Below are 18,056 nucleotides of genomic sequence, written 5' to 3' on the forward strand. Positions count from 1 at the left end.
ATTGACGCACACTTTATATTCTTACGTGCTATTCTCTTTATGGCCGCTAGAGGGCAGAAACGTCACATTTTACGTTCTTCTCAGTCATTTTTAGACGAATCATCCTTCAATGCTCATCATGTCCACAAGAGGGCAGCAAAGACACACCACCATTATCAAAGAAGAGTGAAACGACAAGAAAATAACTTAGTTGTACTTCCGTCTTACCTTTAATTTAACAGTTCACACGGTTTAGTTCACACAAATGACTTTAATAATGATTGTAAATATTTTTATAGTGTAATTTGTTGTCAAAAGAGCATTACAATTTCGTATAGCGGAATTGGCAAAGTTCTCATTAATGGAAGACCAGAGTTTGAATCCACAGAAAAAAACAAGTGTTTTATTTATCTTCAAATAAACTATAAAATTTTAATTCAATCCTAATTTATACAGGTTAGTTTCAATGAGTCACGAGGACTCCTTTTCAATAAAGACCTGTTTTAGACAGACAATATATACAGACAATAATAAGCGCAAAACATACACGAAAATAAATCCGAAATATGTTACGGAATTTTGTTACAAAAAGTACATTTTATGAAAATTAAAAAAAATTAAAAAGAAAAAGAAAAGTTTTGATGTAAAACCTGAAACACTTTTGTACTGGACATTACAAAGAGTGCTGTTCCTGTATATGACCGCTAGAGGGCGACAACGCTACATTATTTGTTTCGTTTACAGTACATGTCTTAATTTTAAACGAATCATCCCATTATGGTCGTTTAAAATAAAACTGCAAACAATCAGATTTTTAGTTAAATATTACGAATAAATATAAACTGTTATCTTCCTATCAAATTGTATTAGTGTTTTGTTTTGACATCTGATTTTTTTATTTGTATTTGCAGTTCTCTTGTTGTCCACAAGAGGGAACCAAAGAAACACTCATGCTCTTCGAAGAAGAATAAAAAGTTTGAATCCCCATGGGATTCATTGATTGTTTGTTTTGTTTTTTTAACCATTGTTAAATGCGTTACAAGATGCAGCTCAAATGGTTTGATAGTCACAAATGAGCCTAATAATCCCTTTATACTGTCTTTTAATGTGTATGCATCATTTAGTGTGGTGTTAGTGGCACAGTAATGTTCAGATGAGTCATTGATGTTTGTATTATTAAATAGCCTATATGAATGAGTGGTTGGACTGAACTCAAGAAGGCAGAGTAAAGTAACATTTTTCTTTATTATTTATTTATTGTTTGTAACTAAGAAAGTACAAACAATTAAAAAAAATTCTAAAACAATTTAAACGTTTAAAAAGACGTGTTTAAAAAATAAATAAAATGCAAGGACAGTAAATTACAGAGCTATGAGTAACGTACTGGTATCTGTGATCATATGAAACCACATTAGAAAACCTCCAGTTTAATGTAATGATCACAGCCTTTCATATCCTCTGCGGTGATCTCTGATGATGAGGAAACTCAACAAAATGCACAGGATGAGACCGACTACAACGGAGCCAGTGATTAAAGGAATGACTCTTTTCTTATAATCAGCCCAACACTCGTTTTCTGAAACAAACAAAATAAAAACCAAAATAAGTTATTTAAAAAAAACAAATTTTTTTGGAGTTTATTCATGTAAGTTTTTTTGTGTTACATTGTTACTGATTTTATTAATGTGCACTAAAAACAGTGATGAACCAGTTAAAACATTGTTGTTGTGCATTGTTCAACATAGTTGAATCAACGAGCAAAAAATCGTTTTATTTTTGAAAGAAAATGTTTTTTTCACTGTTACAAAAGGCTTCAACTTCCCTTGTACAACAACATATTTTTGTCTGGCCTTGCTGTCCTTTTGATCATCTCACTTAAGTTTCCAGTTCACCCACCTTCACCATTCTGTCTACTGGGGATGCTGAAGGCCTGTATCTGCAGAGGAACCAGCTTGATCTTCAGCTCCGAAGAAACCAAAAGCAGATATTCTGATTGGCATCTGAAACTCTGATCATTGGCTGTTTTGAAAAGCTGCTTGTGGGTCATCGACCCAGAATAAGTTTTATCTGTGAGGGAGGAGAAGTGTGACAGAAAGATTTTTATTATCCTTTTTTACTTTTTGTTTGTTTGTTTATTTATTTGAGGTAAAACTTGTGTTTTTCTTACTGGGGCATCCATTGCAAGCTGGATGAGGAAACAAGTGAGCCGTTAGTTCAGCAACATAAAAGTTTTGTTTTTCCTGTAGATATAAAATGAAATAATTCAAACTGGCTTAGAGAGAAATAATCTGAAATAGTTTAACCTGAGCATTTTACTCAGATGGATCCTGAGTATCATCTTCACATAACCATAATGTGTCTATGATGTGATTCCATTTATTTACCCTTCTGAAGGTGAACTGCAGACCGGCAGAATTATCTGGCAACCTTAGAGAAAGATGAGCTTCTTCTTTGTCGCAGTAACCGAGAGTTTTAACCACAGACGGCTCCAGGTTGAAATACCAACTTGTCTAAATGTACAAGGAGAGAAATATTACTAAAACTTTGAAACATTGTTTTATATTTAAAAACATCTAGATAATCCTTCTTCTGTGTTTTATAATAAAAACATATAAAGTTAGTAACTGCTACAGTTTTTGACACCTCACAAAAAATGTTTCCATAAAAAGTTTTAGAAAATTGATGCCCACTAAAATCCCACAGGAGATGCTTTTCACAAACCAACCATGCTCCTGCAGGAAACACAAACGAGCTGAGTCTCTCAGAGTCTGACCTTCTTTTCGATGATGATGAATTCTGCTCCCATCGTGACTTTTATGCACGTTCTGCCATCACCGTCTTCCACCGTGTAGGTTCCTGAACAAACAACAAACTCACGGCATCAAAAACTAAATGGAACGTGAACTTTGAGCAACATGAACAATATCAGTTGGGAAACAAATTAAATCACTTTTTCTAACAAATTCATGTAAAGCAAACTGTTTTGCAACTAATAATACCCCCCCACTTATCGGAAACTGATTTATTTGAGCACATTTTGGATTAATCTGCACAGTTTGTCATGATGTTTTGTGTTTGTGTGTACCAGGTGTGGGAATGGTCTCAGTGGGTTGCAGGACAGGATGATGGACGTGAGCATCAGAAGACAGCTCAGAGTTGGACTCCGGCTGGATGAAGCTGTCATTTCTCAGAAGGTGGAAACCTGTTGGACATCAGCCGGTTTAACTCGTTGTTCATAAATATTACAATAACAAGACCTAAATTTGTCATCTTGGTGCAACAAATAATAATCATGTTGGCTCTACTATATATTCATTCGACCTTTATTTAGACAGGTTAATCCCATTGAGCCTCGGAGACTCATTTACAAGAGAGACATGAATTTTTAACAAAGAGTGATGACAACAGTGGACAACAACAACAATAGACAATCATAAAGGATGTGTACAATATTTTTTTAACAAGTGAAAATAAAATGGTATTTAAAAAGATAAACAAAAGGAAAAGTAGTGAAAAGACAGCTAGCTTATAAGGCAGTGTAAAATACTAAAAACAGGAACATGTCTGCGCTGCTTTTCCCATGAACTTAACAGAGTTTTAAAGTCACTTAGAGAGGTCAAAGGTCGAGAGCTTCAGATCTTTTTACAAGATGTTCCAAGAAACAGGAGCGGAGTAGGAGAAGGCTCTTTTGCCTAGTTCAGTCCTCACTGAGGGAACACTGCATATAATAATGTCCTGAGAGCGCACGCTGTAGCTGCACTCACGCAGAGACATGTAGGAGGAGATGTATGAAGGCAGCAGACCAAGAAGTGATTTAAAGATGAATATGTACCAGTGAGAGAGTCTGCGTGAAGTTAATGATGTCCAGTTAACCAGTGAATACTGGGTGCAGTGGTGGGTACGATAATCACAGCCAGTTATGAATCTTAGCGCGCCGTGATGGACAGCATCCAGCAACTGCAGGGTGATTGTAGGGGCGTTCATGTAAATAATGTCACCGTAGTCAATGGAGGGAAGGAAAGTTGCAGTTACAAGGTGTTTCCTAGCATTCAGAGTTAGACAGGATCTATTTCTGAAAAATAAACCCAGTTTAACTTTCAGTTTCCTTACTAGGTTTTCCACATGGAGCTTAGAGAGAGATGCGAATCGACCAAGATGCCCAAATATTTGTAGGAATTGACAAACTCAATCGGGACACCATTGGAGGATAAAATCAGAGGAAGAACTGCTGGGACCGACTTCCTGTTTGAAAAAAGCATCCCTTTGGTTTTATCAGCATTTAAGACAAGTTTGAGACGGAACAAATCTGACTGGATGATGTTGAAAGCGGATTGCAAAAACTAGTAAGCCTTATTAACTGTTTTAGCTCGACAATAAACAACTGTGTCATCAGCATAGAAATGTATGGATGCACCAGGGATGGTCTGACCTATATTACCTATGTAGATTGTAAAGAGGGTGTGTCCTAAGACTGAGCCTTGTTGTACACCATTGTTGACTGTTAAATAACAGGAGGAAATACCATTATGTTGAACACATTGTCTCCGATCTGAAAGATATATATATAGCACAAACGTTCCCAGAACATACCTGACTGCAAAAGGTTTTATTATTATTATTATTATTATTATTATTATTATTATTATTATTGTAATCCAGTTTAACCATGTTTTTGTAAATGTCCCGGTCAAGACTGGCAACATATACATACAATTGTAATTGGATAATAATATATATAATAATATGCAGGGCATTGTGTAAATTTGGTTTTGTTATAAGCATATAACTATAATTATAACAAATAATATAACATATAATTAGGATTAAAAAGTAAACCATACTGAGAAACACTCAATGTGTGTTTATTTTTGTTGTTTAAATTCCATAAAAATAAAAAAATGCAAATTGTTTTTCGTGCTTTTTAAATGTTTAAGCTTCGGGTGGATTGAAGAGAACCCACATGGAATACAGTGGAGAATGTAATCTGTTTATCTGAAATTATAAGATTGTAATTTTATTAAAATATAATTGTATCATGGGGTGATACTCAGAGAGCCGTGCTGCAGCACTCTGTAGTTCTTAAAGCTGGAGCTGATGAATATGTCCTGCAGGACGAGCCTGCGTTCACGTTTTCTATCTTTTTGTTGCAAAGGTCTGTTTGGGTTGACTCAGGACTTTTGGGGGCTGCTGCAGGAAAAGTGTCGCAGCAGCAAAGATCTTCACACGCTTTTGAAAAGGAACATGTAAAAAGTACAAAAACAGTAAAAAAAAAAAATGTATGCAAACAAGATTTAATTCAACATCTTGCTTTTTTTAATGCCTTTTTTTCCCCTCCTTGCCAAAGTTGTGTGACATTTGACATTTTGTGAACTGGAGTTGTGGTTTAAAAAAAAGGGGGTTGCATTCATGATCACACCAAACCCACAGAGTGAGGATGAACAAAAGTGAGACCACTGACGACCTCTGAACCAACGATCGCTGCAGGAGAGGAAACGCCTCCTGTTTGTCGTGATCACAGACAGAAGTGTGCAAAACAGACGTTATAAACAGCACAATTATAAATAAATGTGATATTTTAAGAACATTTAAAATGAATCTGTGTGGTAATATTTTATAAAACATGAGTTGATTATGCAGGGCCTTGCAAGCATTTGTAATAAAAAATACAAAAGTTACAGATTTAAAATGTTGTCTGCTGGACTGGGTCATGAGGGGGAGAAACGTCCACTGCAGGTGTGTAAAATGTCTGTCTTTACATTACATGTTTGAAACCAAAGACACAAAGACCTGTTCACTAATGTCAAATCATAAACTGAAGTTGAAATAAAATGTGAACATCTTCCATCTTACCTGGAATAAAAGCAGCTAAGAAGAAGACGGACCATCCACTCGTCTGATGCTTGTGCACCATGGCTGAAAGAAAGAGACGGCCTGAAAGGAAGTGCAGCAGCTGAGGTTTGACTCATCAAAGTGAGAACAGCTACTTGCAGGCGTAAGAAGTGACGCATCGCAAGAATGAAGCTCTCAGCACTGACGCAGACGTCCCCACACAGCTTTGAAGAAATATCACTTGTTGAGTTTTAATCAAGTTTCCTTTAGGGGTCATCACAGCAGATCATTTGTTTCCATCGTCCTCCGTCACAACAACCCTCTGAGATCCTCCTTCCATGAACCTTCTCCGTGGTTCTCTGATGCCTAAATGACAGTGAAATTTACAGCTGTTAGATGTGCATCTTAAATATTGTTGTTTCTGTCTTGTATTTATCTCATGACTTGAAAAGTTCAAATTTTAAGTGGAGGAGTCCCACAAGACAGCAGAATTGTTTATTACGTTTATTGTTGCATGAACGACGTAATAGTGTTTGTACAAAAGTGAGTGATAAAGAAGATGGAAGCGGTTTGTTAATCTGCAGACTGTAAAGTTGATCCGGTGCGTATTGATCTGGTGAAACTGAGCACAGGTTAGCTCGTCTGATGGACAATCGGTGGGGAAATCAGAACGCCTGAGGCCAAAGGTCGACAGGGACAAAGTACTGCCTAAAGCACACACAAAACATTGATTACCCAAAATGTGGCCAATAAACAAAGTTAGAAAGTACTTTGTACATTTGTAACGTGACAATCAGCATGAAAGAACTCCATCTTTGTATTTTGTTATTGTTGATGTCTTCACCTTCTCAGAACGTAATGAAGACGTTGCTGCGTCTCATTTCATGTTCTCTTTGCCTCAGATACTGATGTATTGACTCGTCACGTAGGAGGGCAAACATTTACTCTCTTACCGTCTGTGCGCATTAGTGTGTGTGTGTGGGGTGTCCTCTGTGCCCCCCTGTCCACTGTGCATGAGCCACTTTGTTTATCATAATCTTTCTCAGGATAACCAGTTTCAGGAGAATTTCACTCGGTCCGCAGAGTGTAGAGGAGTCGAGTCCTTCCTCTCCCATCCAGCAGGATTGTCGGCCGGCCTCCACCTTCACAAACTGTAAGCAGCCACTCAAAAGGCTTCGTGAGAAAGATAATGTGTTTGGACGGATTGTTTTTCATGCACAAATGAGAAGTGTAAAAGCTATTTGGCTATCTCTGCACCGTTATTTGCACACAACCTGCACAGAGTTTAATTAACTGTTCCTTAGCATTGATTTTATTTTATTTTTTTCTGTGATTTATAGAAGAACAGAGTCGAGCTTTGAACAGATCAGATGATGAGGAGCGGAGTACGGCTGTTCATTCTGGGCCTGCTGAGCCTCTGCAGCTCTGGGTCCGGGCAGGTAAGAAGCGAACATCAAACATCTGGACTCGTTCTGGCTTTCAAACCACAACCATTTAAACCAAATCAAATCAAAGATTGCAGAAGTGTTCAAATAAGCTTTAAGGTCATTAACTCGGATAAAAATTAATTGGTTTTAAGAAAAGTTTGAAGTTTTAGCAGAAAAAATGATAAAAAGATAAACAAAAAGTCTTTGGCAATACTTTAACTGTGATGATAAACATAATTTCAATCAGCAGAATAAGTTTAGTTATTAATTAAAAAATACATGATTGCTGCTTGTGTGAAATAGTAGCACAAACTTCTAAATATGAGGAATGTTCAATTATTTAAACTATATTTAAACATGGCAGGTAATTGAACATGTCTAGTTGTTTTTGTACTACTGAAATAAATAAAAAAATCTAACTGCAACAAATGTAGATCATCATTTTTATACGCTGACAAAACCCATCTTTAAATTTCTGTGGCCTGTAAAATGAAGCAACTTGCAAAGACAAGTTTGTTTTAACTAAAAAATTGAGGAGCAGGTGACCTTCATAAAACCATCATTAAAATTCAAATCAAAACACACATATAGCCAACTGATTATTTTTAGGTAAATCATTTTGTTTGGAATCAGATGACTAATGATCTAATGGTAACTAAGTATAAATAAGTAATTAAAATAAAATGTTTGAAATCAAAAGCATGCCTTTTGTGAGCATGTGTTCAGCATTTCAGTAAGAGCTTCATAACAGCTTGTCAATGTCACTTATTATGTTTATATTTTCAACTTTTGGGGGGGGGGAAGTAGGGAATTTGAAGTTAGATATGTTTTTGTTTGTTTCTCTTGTTACTCAGGATGCTGTGGAGGTCCAGCATGGCGTCTTAATCTTCTGTGACGACCCCTCGGTAGAGCAGGCCGTCAGCAGCGCCTTACACACGCTGAACAAGGGCTTGACCACTGGACACAAGCTGGCTCTCTTCCAGATACTGTCAGCCAAAAAGGTACAGTGTGTACAACAACAACAACAACAACAACAACAACACAGTTTTCTACATAAACAATCTTTGCAACAATGCAGGAGAATCGACAGCATGAGCTTATTATTTAATACTGACATTCATATAAGCTGCTACTGATCATTACAGTACCGTCAGAATAAACTAGTATTACTGTTGGATAAAATAAATATCCTTTCATCATCTCTTTGATCAAATAAGTCACTCTGAGGACACGAGAAGGTTTTTAAACTGGTCTTTACTTGCACGAGGAAGCTTTCACAGATGTACAAAAACTACGTTTTGAGCCTCGTCAGTGAGAATCTGCCACAGAAAGTATAAAGAAGTGTTTTTTATAATTCTTATCAGACAGACTGATGACCTGTGTGCAGCGCTCAGACTCAGACTTGGAGTTCATCAGGTGTGCATGCTCCGTGCTCCTCAGAGAGGAGCCTGCAGGCAGACAAGCTCTCTAACTCACACACATCGGTTTAACATCAGTTGCTGATAAACGTCCATTAACCTTTACCTAAATTCCCTTGACAGTTACCAATTACGTAAGTGTTGCAGTTTGTTTAGTTACAAACTATAATCTGCCAATGTCGTTAGAGATTAAACCAAAGCTCTGAAACGATGAAGAGAATATTCTTGGAAAACCAAGCTTGACCTTTTGACCTTTGATTGTGTGTGCTTGCAGTCAGAGAACGGTTCAGACTCGATGTACGCTCTGGAGTTCACCAGCAGAAAGAGTGATTGTTCAGCAGGGAGCAGCAAACCCTGGTCAGACTGTGACTATCTGCAGCCAGGGCACAGGGTAACAACATAAAACCATTGATAAATTCTTCTTGCACGTCCACGTGTGACAAACAAATAAAAATAAAACTCCATCTCACGCTTGAGAACAAAGCTGATGCAGTTGAAGGTTCAGAACTTTGTCTGGTTGTTCCTTCAGGCACCGATTTCATGCAACGCTACGGTCCATATGACGGAGACAGAAACCGACACTGAACAGGTGGACTGTTTTTTCGGTGAGTGAAGGAAGGATTTTAACATTTTATTATTATTAATTGCACGATGTATAACAAGCAAAACTACACAAAGTGCAGGAAAACCTTTTAAAAGAACGCATCTGTTACTCCGAGAGCAAAAAAACACGAGAAAAAGAAGATTTCTCTAAAATATGAGTAAATTCGTTAGGCTAGCTTATTTTATAAGATCACAGCTGGAGGGGGTGAAAGGTGTTTTATCAGATGTTCTTCTCTTGGTTCTCCTCAAAGTTGTGAATTAATCCATTCTTGCATTTTATTTTCTCTGATGGCACAGGCCAGTTTCAGCTCAACAGAAAAGTAATTCAAAGTATTGTGAAAACATATGAGAAAGATGCTGGAATTTCCTCCCAAGGTCCAGGTGATTTGCATAAAGTCATAAAAAAAATGTCTAATCCATTTTTCCTTAAGAAAAAAGTTCATTACGTTTCCTTCAGAGTGAAGCTACACTCTGCTACGGTGTAAAATAGACCAGTTCAAGTATTTTATTCAATTTACTGTCATCTATTTAAATGTTATTTAAATATACATGTATTTATATTCACTCCAGTGTCAATAAAGTTAAACATTTTAAAATACTTTTACTCAAAACTTCAAGTTCAGCACTAAAACTTACAAACATCTACTCTGTTGAAGTGTGTAATTAGCTTTATGTGTTCTAACATATATAAAAAAAAACAGTAAACGAGAAAAATGTCCACCAGTGGGTGCAGAAACAGATTGTGTAATATATTGATACTGTCAGCAAACAGGAAAAGCAGAATATTGACCTCTCACACCATAGAAAGCAATGGCATGTAGACTTTAATCTTTTTGCCTTATCAGTTCCAGTGCAGGCGTAAAGTAAACACATTCTGTGTTCCTCTACTTTTATGTCTAGCAACGTTTGAGGCTCAACATGGAGAATTCCTTTGCAGATTAAAATATTATTCTTCTGCTTTATTTGCTTGGGACTTTTAAAACAAGTGATGAAGTGATACACTTACGCTGATCTTTTTATACTGAAGTTGGAGATGTTGGGTGTTAGTTAAAAAATGCTTTGCGGTTTTAATTTCTGAAAACAACCACACCACAAGAAAAATGTCCTTTGTTTTTCTAAGTGATGAACCATCAGTAATTAACTGGTGTTTGGGAAAGCAAATGTACTTTTTGTGTTTGATTGTGAGCTATTTGCATCCCTTTTTATTGTACTTTCAGTTTGTGCTTCATGAAGATCCACGGCTTTCTGAATATGCTCTGTTCATTCTTTACAGAACAGCACGTTGTTCCAGAGAGGGCTCCGTGCATGGGCTGCCCTCAGGAAATCCACGAGAACTCAGAGGATCTTAAAGTTCCTCTTTCTGCATCCATTTCCAACTTTAACTCCATGTCCAACTCAACCCACCTGTTCACCTTACACACCGTCGGCCATGCAACCAGACAGGTAGGGCGGGTGATGGATAATTACTACATTTAGGAATAACATTTTATTTGAAGGTGCCTTTCATGGCACTCAGGGACACTTACAATAAAATACAATATAAAATGCTGTCACAACAGAAGTGTATACCCAGAAAGAACTGACTGAAGGATCAAGCTTATGTACAGTGAATAAATAAGGAGTCACTATGTACAGGTGGAACACATTGAAATTTCTGGAAGGGAAGGAGAGCAGGTCAGGAAACTTGAAAGGAGCAATAATATTGTAGTTCAGGTTTTCTGTCTTACAGAGTGTCGGTAGGAGGGCAGTGCCGAGAGGAGGGTGGAGGAATTCAAGTCCAGTAGGTTCACTGAGGAGCGCACAGGTGGAGCGTAGAGGCAAGTAAAGTGGAGGAGCAGCTGGGGAGGATCCACGAAGGAGGGCTTTGTACTTACAGGTAGGAATAGAAGTCAAGGTCCACAGGACAGTCAATTAAATCCTGGACAGAAGGAGCAGGAACCAGGTTCTGTGAAATTCCAAGGAGAACACAAGGTAAGATTAGACCAAGGAAAAATTACACAAAGAGGCAGAGAGCACAAATACCATGAGGTAAGTAATGCTTCAGCACTGGATGAAGCACTTCTGCAGCCTCTTATAGTCCTGGAGGTAATTAGTGGGATGACTGTAAGCTGTAGCTTGTTGGCTCCGCCTCTGGAACCAGGAACATGTGGAAGGAACTGGAAACCCCACAAATGTAATAAAAACAAAAGAATAAAACAATAAATGAAAAAAAAAGTAATTTAAACATCATGTGAGAGGGGGTTAATGTGAATATGCTTGTTTAAAGAGGAGAGCTTTGATTCAGGATTTGAGAATGGAGATTGTGGGAGAGATTTTGAGTTCCATTTGAGAGGTGTTGAATGACTGAATGTTCTTGAGCTCATAGTGGCCAGACCAACAGGTGGTTGGGTGAGCTGGGTGGAGGAGGAGGACCTGAGCGTGTAGGTGGGTGTGCTAATGTTAATGTGAAAAAGTTATGTGAGATATTGAGGGGTGAGGCTGTAGAGGGCTTTGAAGGTGAGGAGTGGGATTTTGTAGGAAATGCAAAATTTAATGGGGAGCCAGTGAAGACAGGGGTTATATAATTGACAGGGGTTCTAGAATTGCGCCGCTCAAGGTGGCTGCATGTTGGAGCAGCTCTGTTACTTTCATTCTGAGATTTTGCTTTTGGAAACTTTAATTCCTGGTTTTTCTGGATGTAAATCATATTTTTTGGATTGTTGTTTCCTCTGGTATCAGATGCTGTGCAGCCGGAAAGATTTTTACTGAAACTTTTTAAGTTTTGGACATTTGTTATGATGCGTAACTATGGCAACAAGGCTGTTTTCTACAACAACAGCAGCTGATTAACATCTCAAAAGCTCAAATAATATCTCAACTATGGCCCCAACTCTCAAGTGAGTTGAAAAGGATGTTATGTGGACGCATTCTCATCTATCTGCCAGCTGTGCTCGAGTGCCTGACCACTGAGATCCTGGAACTAGCAGGAAACACGGCTCACGACAGCGGAAGGACAGGATCGTCCCTCAGCACCTGCAGTTGGCTGTCCACAGCTATGAGGAGCTCGGCAGACTGCTGGGAGGAGTGGCCATCGCTATGGGAGGAGTTCTGCCCAGCATTCAGGCAGTCCTACAGTCCAGGGGAACCGAGGGGCCAGCTGAGTCTGGGTGGGCGGATCGGACGGCATCTGCAGCCAGTTTCTTAGGATCCACTGTGGGATGAACCTTTACAAGAGATCCTTCCTGTCTACAGCCATCAGTATCTATAACATCTCTTAATGAAATGAGGATAACGAGTTATAACAACAAAATAATTTCCCTTTGGGATTAATGAAGTATTTTTGAATTGAATTGAATTTGAATATGCAGGTGGAAGGGGTTCTGGAAATCATTTTATCGGCTGAATTTTGGACCAGTTTATGGGTGGATTTGGTAGGTAAACCAAAAAAGATGTGACCAGAGTGCACCAAATTAGCAGTACTGTTGGGTGAGAGGGATGGACGGAGACAAGAATTGTTACAGAGATGGAAGTAGGCTGAACAAGCGATATTACCAATATGGGATTTAAATGATAACATGTCCAGGATGACACCCAGAACTGAGCGTTGAAGAACATTGAGATGCTGTCGATGAGAATGGAAAAGTTGCTGGGTTTTGCAAAGGTGGATTTAGTGCCTATGAGAAGTTCTGTTTTGTTACTATTTTGTTTGAGAAAGTTGCTGCTGAACCAGAATTTGATTTCATCAGAGAGTGAGGCAACGATAATGGGAGGTAATGGGTGGGAGGGTGGAGGTGGGGGTGGTGGACAGATTGAACTGGTTTTCACCCGCTTAACGGTGAAATTGGATATTATGAAGATAATGGATGAATGGATGGATAAATTGTCCCTAGGTGTGAGTGAGAGTGTGAATAGTTGTTTGTCTCGTTTGTCTCTTTGTGGCCCTGTGATAAACTTGTGACCTATCCAGGGTGTCTTCCGCCTCTCGCACAATGATGGCTGGATAAGGGCACCAGTGACCCCCATGACCTGAAAAGGAATAAGCAGGTTAAGATGATGGATGGAAGGATGGATGTTTTCAAAAGACATTGTCAAGTGGAAAAGGTAGATGATAAAAAGGAGTGGACCGAGGACAGAGCTTTGTGGAACACCGGAACAGAGAAGGGCTGGATGAGAGGTAAATAATTTTAATTTAACAAACTGTGAGCAGTCAGAATGGTATGAAATAAACCAGTTAAGGGGTCTTCTATTCAAATACCAATGTGAAAGTCTGTCAATGAGGATGGTGTGTGAGATGGTAAATGTGACACTTAAATCAAGGAGGATGAGGATTGAGAGGAGCACAGAGTCAGCAGCTGTGAAGAGGTCATTACTGATTTTGGTAAGAGCCGTTTCCATGCTGTGAAGTGGGTGGGAGCTAGATTGGAAGTGTTTGTATAAATTATTGTTGGAGTGGTGGGCATGGTTGTGGGAAGCAACTGTTTTTATTAAAAATTTAGAAAGAAATGAGAGATTGGATGAGTCGAAGGTTACTGAAGTCACTGAGGTCTGATACGGGTTTCTTGAGGATAGGGGTTACTTCAGCTGTTTTAAGAAATGATGGGACAGTACTAGTTATGAGCGAGGAATGAACAATTAATTTTATTATAATGGGATAAGGGAGAGAACAGACGCTTCAACAAGTGTAGTTGGAAGGGGATCAAGTTGTCAGGTTTTGATGTTCAGATCAGGTGGGATATTTCTACATGTGAAAAAAGAGTGAAGCTCAAGAGTTAGTGGAAGGGGGAGGTAGAAAAACAGGGATGGGCAGGCTACATACAGTGTAAGTGGGTAGATGCTGGTGGATATTGTCAATCTTGTTATTGAAAAATGACTTAATAAAGTAACAGTTATTGGCAGAGTTGAAGGGCGGGGGAAATGAGTAGTGGATGAAGTGTTTTGTTTGCCAGTGAGAAAAGTGTCTTCCTGTCACCTGTACTATAATATATGTGTAACACTGTGATTTGGCACCCAGCTGACAGGGTGTTCTTGTAGTGGAGAATATGGGCAGAGTGAATTGTGAGTCCTGTTGTTGTGTAGAGGTGTTCAAGCTGTCCTCCTCTGGCCTTCAAATGGCGAATTTCAAGTGTGTTTCATATAAACTATATGCTTTATACATTGTTTCTGTAGGTGATTGCAGGTTTCAGGTTCAAGATAAGATTTGATATGAAGAAAACCAACTGCACCAAGGAGGAACACAAAGATCTGAACGACCTGTGTGTTCCTAATGAAGAGAATCTGGTAAATACAGATTCAACACATATCTGAATGAATATAAAACAACTGAATCCAGCTGAATTGAAGTGGTTACGATGGAGTATTTTATTTGCGTTTCAGGAGTTTGTTAACTGTAACGCTACTGTGGATATAGCACCATGGAGATTTGAGCAGCCCGAGGCTCATACACAATGTGAGCCAGGTACACTGCCTCCAATGGTGAGTGATGTTTTATACAACAGCCGAAAACTTTATTTCCATTTCAAAACAAGCAAAACGCTAGGTGGAAATAAATATTTTCTAAAATAAAAGATATTAAAGCTCTGCTGTGTCAAAAATAAACCACCAAAAAATAAACAAAGTAATGATGTAGTACTGTCAATCTCCTGTAAGGACTTGTAAGTACTCATTCATCTACATCTTCTCTTTAGACGATTCTTAGGCGCCGTCCTCCTGGCTGGTCTCCCCTCAGGACTGCTCCAAGCCCTTCACCTTCATCGTTACCTCCAGAGATGGGGTCAGGTCTCAAAGCTCCAGCAAAAGAAGAATCGTCTGAGGAGGACATCACGGCTTCCAACCCCTCAGTCTCCTCCAGTGTGAATGACAACCCTTTCCACTGCCCATCTAAACCCTGGAAACCTTTCAAACGGGTTCAAAAACCAGCAGCGCCAAATGCAAACACACAGCCGTCAGTAGAGGGAACCTTCAGTGATACAGACCTGCTGTCGACTTAATTACCGTATATTAAGTCATAACATATATATTCAGAAATCTTATCTGTTATGTCTACAGATTTTTTTAGGTCTTTGTCTTGCACACTAGTCCTGTATACAGGAATATACAATATACAGTAATACATATTTTTCAAAAGGAGCATATTCTGTAATGTTACCCAGATGAAATTTTGAATACCGTACATGCAAGATCTATGTAAAAAGAAAAACATGCAAAACTAAAATGCTTTGAATTTGTTTTGGCTCTAAGGACTTAAAACAAAACTGTAAATTTCTAGATTTTCACATTTGCTCATAAAAGGTTTTTTTTGTGTGTGTGTGTGCACATGAATCTAAAAAATAGTTTTTTTCAAGGATGGAGAAAGGACACTAGAAATCTTGGATCAACTTGTGAAAACTTTGGAGAAACTCTTGCAACTCATTCAAACTAAAGTTGTTTGTGTAAAACTTTTAGTGGCGGTGGGGTGGGGGCAGAGCAAGAGCGAGTAACAGTGAAGTGAATGTTTAACAAATTTTATTTGTACATCTTCACAGAACACAGACGACCAGTCAGACAGGGTAAACAAATCCCAACTCTGACCAGTGAAGCAAAACACGTTCATTTTAGAAAAATATGCAGGTTACTTGTATACATGTACTAGACAGAGAGCAAAATTAAGGCAATGTTTCAGAAACATATGAATGGATGCTAAGGAAAAAAAAATAAAAAAGGTCATAAAGAGTATTGATTAACCCTCTTTTCCACCCATCCACAAAATCTCATGCAAGTTTGAAGAAGAAAAAAATACATTGGCCAAACATAGTATTCAGTTGTAGTTCCTGGCAACGCTGTGCATTATTTATCAGTAATGTAGTGTCATCTAGAATGTTTAAAAACACAAATCCACAGATTTTATTATATTTCAGGGAATTTGAGCCATACAAAGAGATCTATAATTGAATAACAAATGTTGCATAAATTGCTTTCTGATATTTCCTTAATGACCCAAAGTTAAATGTTTTTCTGCAATTATGAGTTCAAATCGCTTGACATTTAGTCTGTTCACAACACATTTTACAGTTCAGTGCATTTAAAAAGCATAAAACACACACAACAACTAAACAGTTCAAAACAGTAAAAAGGATAAAAAAAATATCAAGGCTCATATCTGTGCAGGTGGACAAAATAAATCCCTGGCTTCTATGTAAATGAACAGGAACAGATATTTTAATCCAAGTTACAACCTTTAAAAAAGGTGATATTCTATGCATAAATATTGTTCAAAATTTGTGATTATAGTCAGATTCAGAAACTTAATATGCAGGGGGATATTCTCTATCATTTGAACATCTTCAAATCAGCTTTTTAATTCAATTTACGGTGTAATTTTATCTCCTATGGACTGTTTATCCTCACATTCAAGCTGGAAGTGCAATTATGAGCCAGCGTCATCGGTTTTAAGTCTTGTGATAATTAAAAAGGAAAAAAAAAAGATAAGAGTCAGAACTATTTAGCTTTTTTCTAAGATGTACATTTTTTTATTGGATATAAGGTATTTTGTCACACACATATGTCAGTTGATCTTAAAAAACTTGGCTTGGTTTTTAAAGTGGGAGTTGACACAATTCCGGACTTTAGTATCCGTAACATTCACTACTGGTGTGAAACAACTTGTGCACAATGCTTCAGTCATCAGTGCTTCCATACAGTACAATTTATAAACACTTGCACGATTAGTACAAAAAAAAAAAAAACATCCTCAACATCTCCATTTCAAAACAATAACAAAAAAAGATGCATTTCCAATTCATGAAAATTCAAGTAAAAAAGCATATGAAAAGTCTTCAGTTTCGCTCGTTTATGTTTTTCTACAAACACTAACATTTTGTCCTTTTTTTACATTCCCAGGCACAAACATGCCAGGAGAGAAATGTACAAAATATTTAAAGATCCCATTACAACCATTACCGCCAGTGTTGTCACGCTGACTTCTGGACATACACAGTGTGGCTTTTCATTGGGACCGGCCAATGAAGCTCTGCAGCACTTACCAAATAATGCATGTGCACACACACGAACACACCCATAATCATTTGGAGGACATATGGGAATAGGACACAAAATGTTTAATACTCAGATGTTAAGCCTATCATAAATAAAAAATAAATCTGTAACTGTACAGACAAACCTTTTAATGATGCTTCCAATGTTTACACCACACATTATTTATGCTGCTTGAGAAACATGCATGCGAGACAAACTTTCTTCTCCTGGACAAAAAAGGCATTTAGATTTTTTAAATGCATACAGCAACTTTTTTTTTAAGTATGTACGTATCCAACATACTGTTTCTTCCTAAATAATCGTTTGCAGCTCACAGTCTGCAGTGTTTCCTGTGGCACTGTGTCTGACGGCAACAACAAACAAAACAAACAAAAACCAGTTTAAAAACCAGAGGATGAGTGCCCATATGGTTCATACAAGCCATTAAATACATTCAGGTCAGTAATGTTGCGCTGAAATGACATCACACACGCGCGTCACAAAAATAACTTTGGCCTCAGTACAATCAGATGGACAGGTGAAGGACAGACTTAATTAAACGACAATTTACTTTCACATTGTAGGGTTACAAAAAAGAAAATTATAATTACGCTCACAACGTTGGGTACTCGTGAAGATGCACTAAGACAAGAAAAATGCTACTTTATCTCCTCAGCGTGTACTTTTAGTTCATCTAATGAAGATGCTTGAAGTCATCTTCTGTATCACATTTATTATCAGAAACAAGCTGGTATTAAATAAACTTTACCTCAACAAAGTCCATGCTCATATTAGCTTTTCAGATAATACT

The 18,056-nt window shown here is 37.9% G+C and overlaps 2 protein-coding genes across 2 annotated transcripts; one reads left to right on the top strand and one right to left on the bottom strand.

The window, feature by feature from the left end:
- Positions 1–1,418: 1,418 nt before the first annotated feature.
- LOC119430412 (lysosome-associated membrane glycoprotein 3) lies at positions 1,419–5,890 on the bottom strand. Its single transcript, XM_037697817.1, has 7 exons — positions 5,830–5,890; positions 3,065–3,181; positions 2,753–2,835; positions 2,364–2,489; positions 2,147–2,219; positions 1,876–2,046; positions 1,419–1,555 (listed from the first exon to the last, which is right to left on the bottom strand). The coding sequence occupies exons 1-7, from the start codon at positions 5,888–5,890 to the stop codon at positions 1,419–1,421; spliced, it is 768 nt and encodes a 255-aa protein (XP_037553745.1).
- A 940-nt stretch (positions 5,891–6,830) lies between these two features.
- On the top strand, positions 6,831–17,394 carry kng1 (kininogen 1). The gene is made up of 9 exons (XM_037697945.1): positions 6,831–6,961; positions 7,149–7,247; positions 8,090–8,236; positions 8,928–9,044; positions 9,183–9,258; positions 10,530–10,699; positions 14,402–14,512; positions 14,609–14,707; positions 14,920–17,394. Exons 2-9 carry the CDS (start codon positions 7,179–7,181, stop codon positions 15,220–15,222), a joined length of 1,092 nt encoding a protein of 363 aa, XP_037553873.1. The 5' UTR covers positions 6,831–6,961; positions 7,149–7,178; the 3' UTR covers positions 15,223–17,394.
- The last annotated feature ends 662 nt before the right edge of the window (positions 17,395–18,056 follow it).

Source organism: Nematolebias whitei, chromosome 3 (assembly GCF_014905685.2).
Source record: "Nematolebias whitei isolate Nwh7 chromosome 3, NemWhi1, whole genome shotgun sequence".
In the NCBI taxonomy this organism is placed as follows: Eukaryota; Metazoa; Chordata; class Actinopteri; order Cyprinodontiformes; family Rivulidae; genus Nematolebias; species Nematolebias whitei.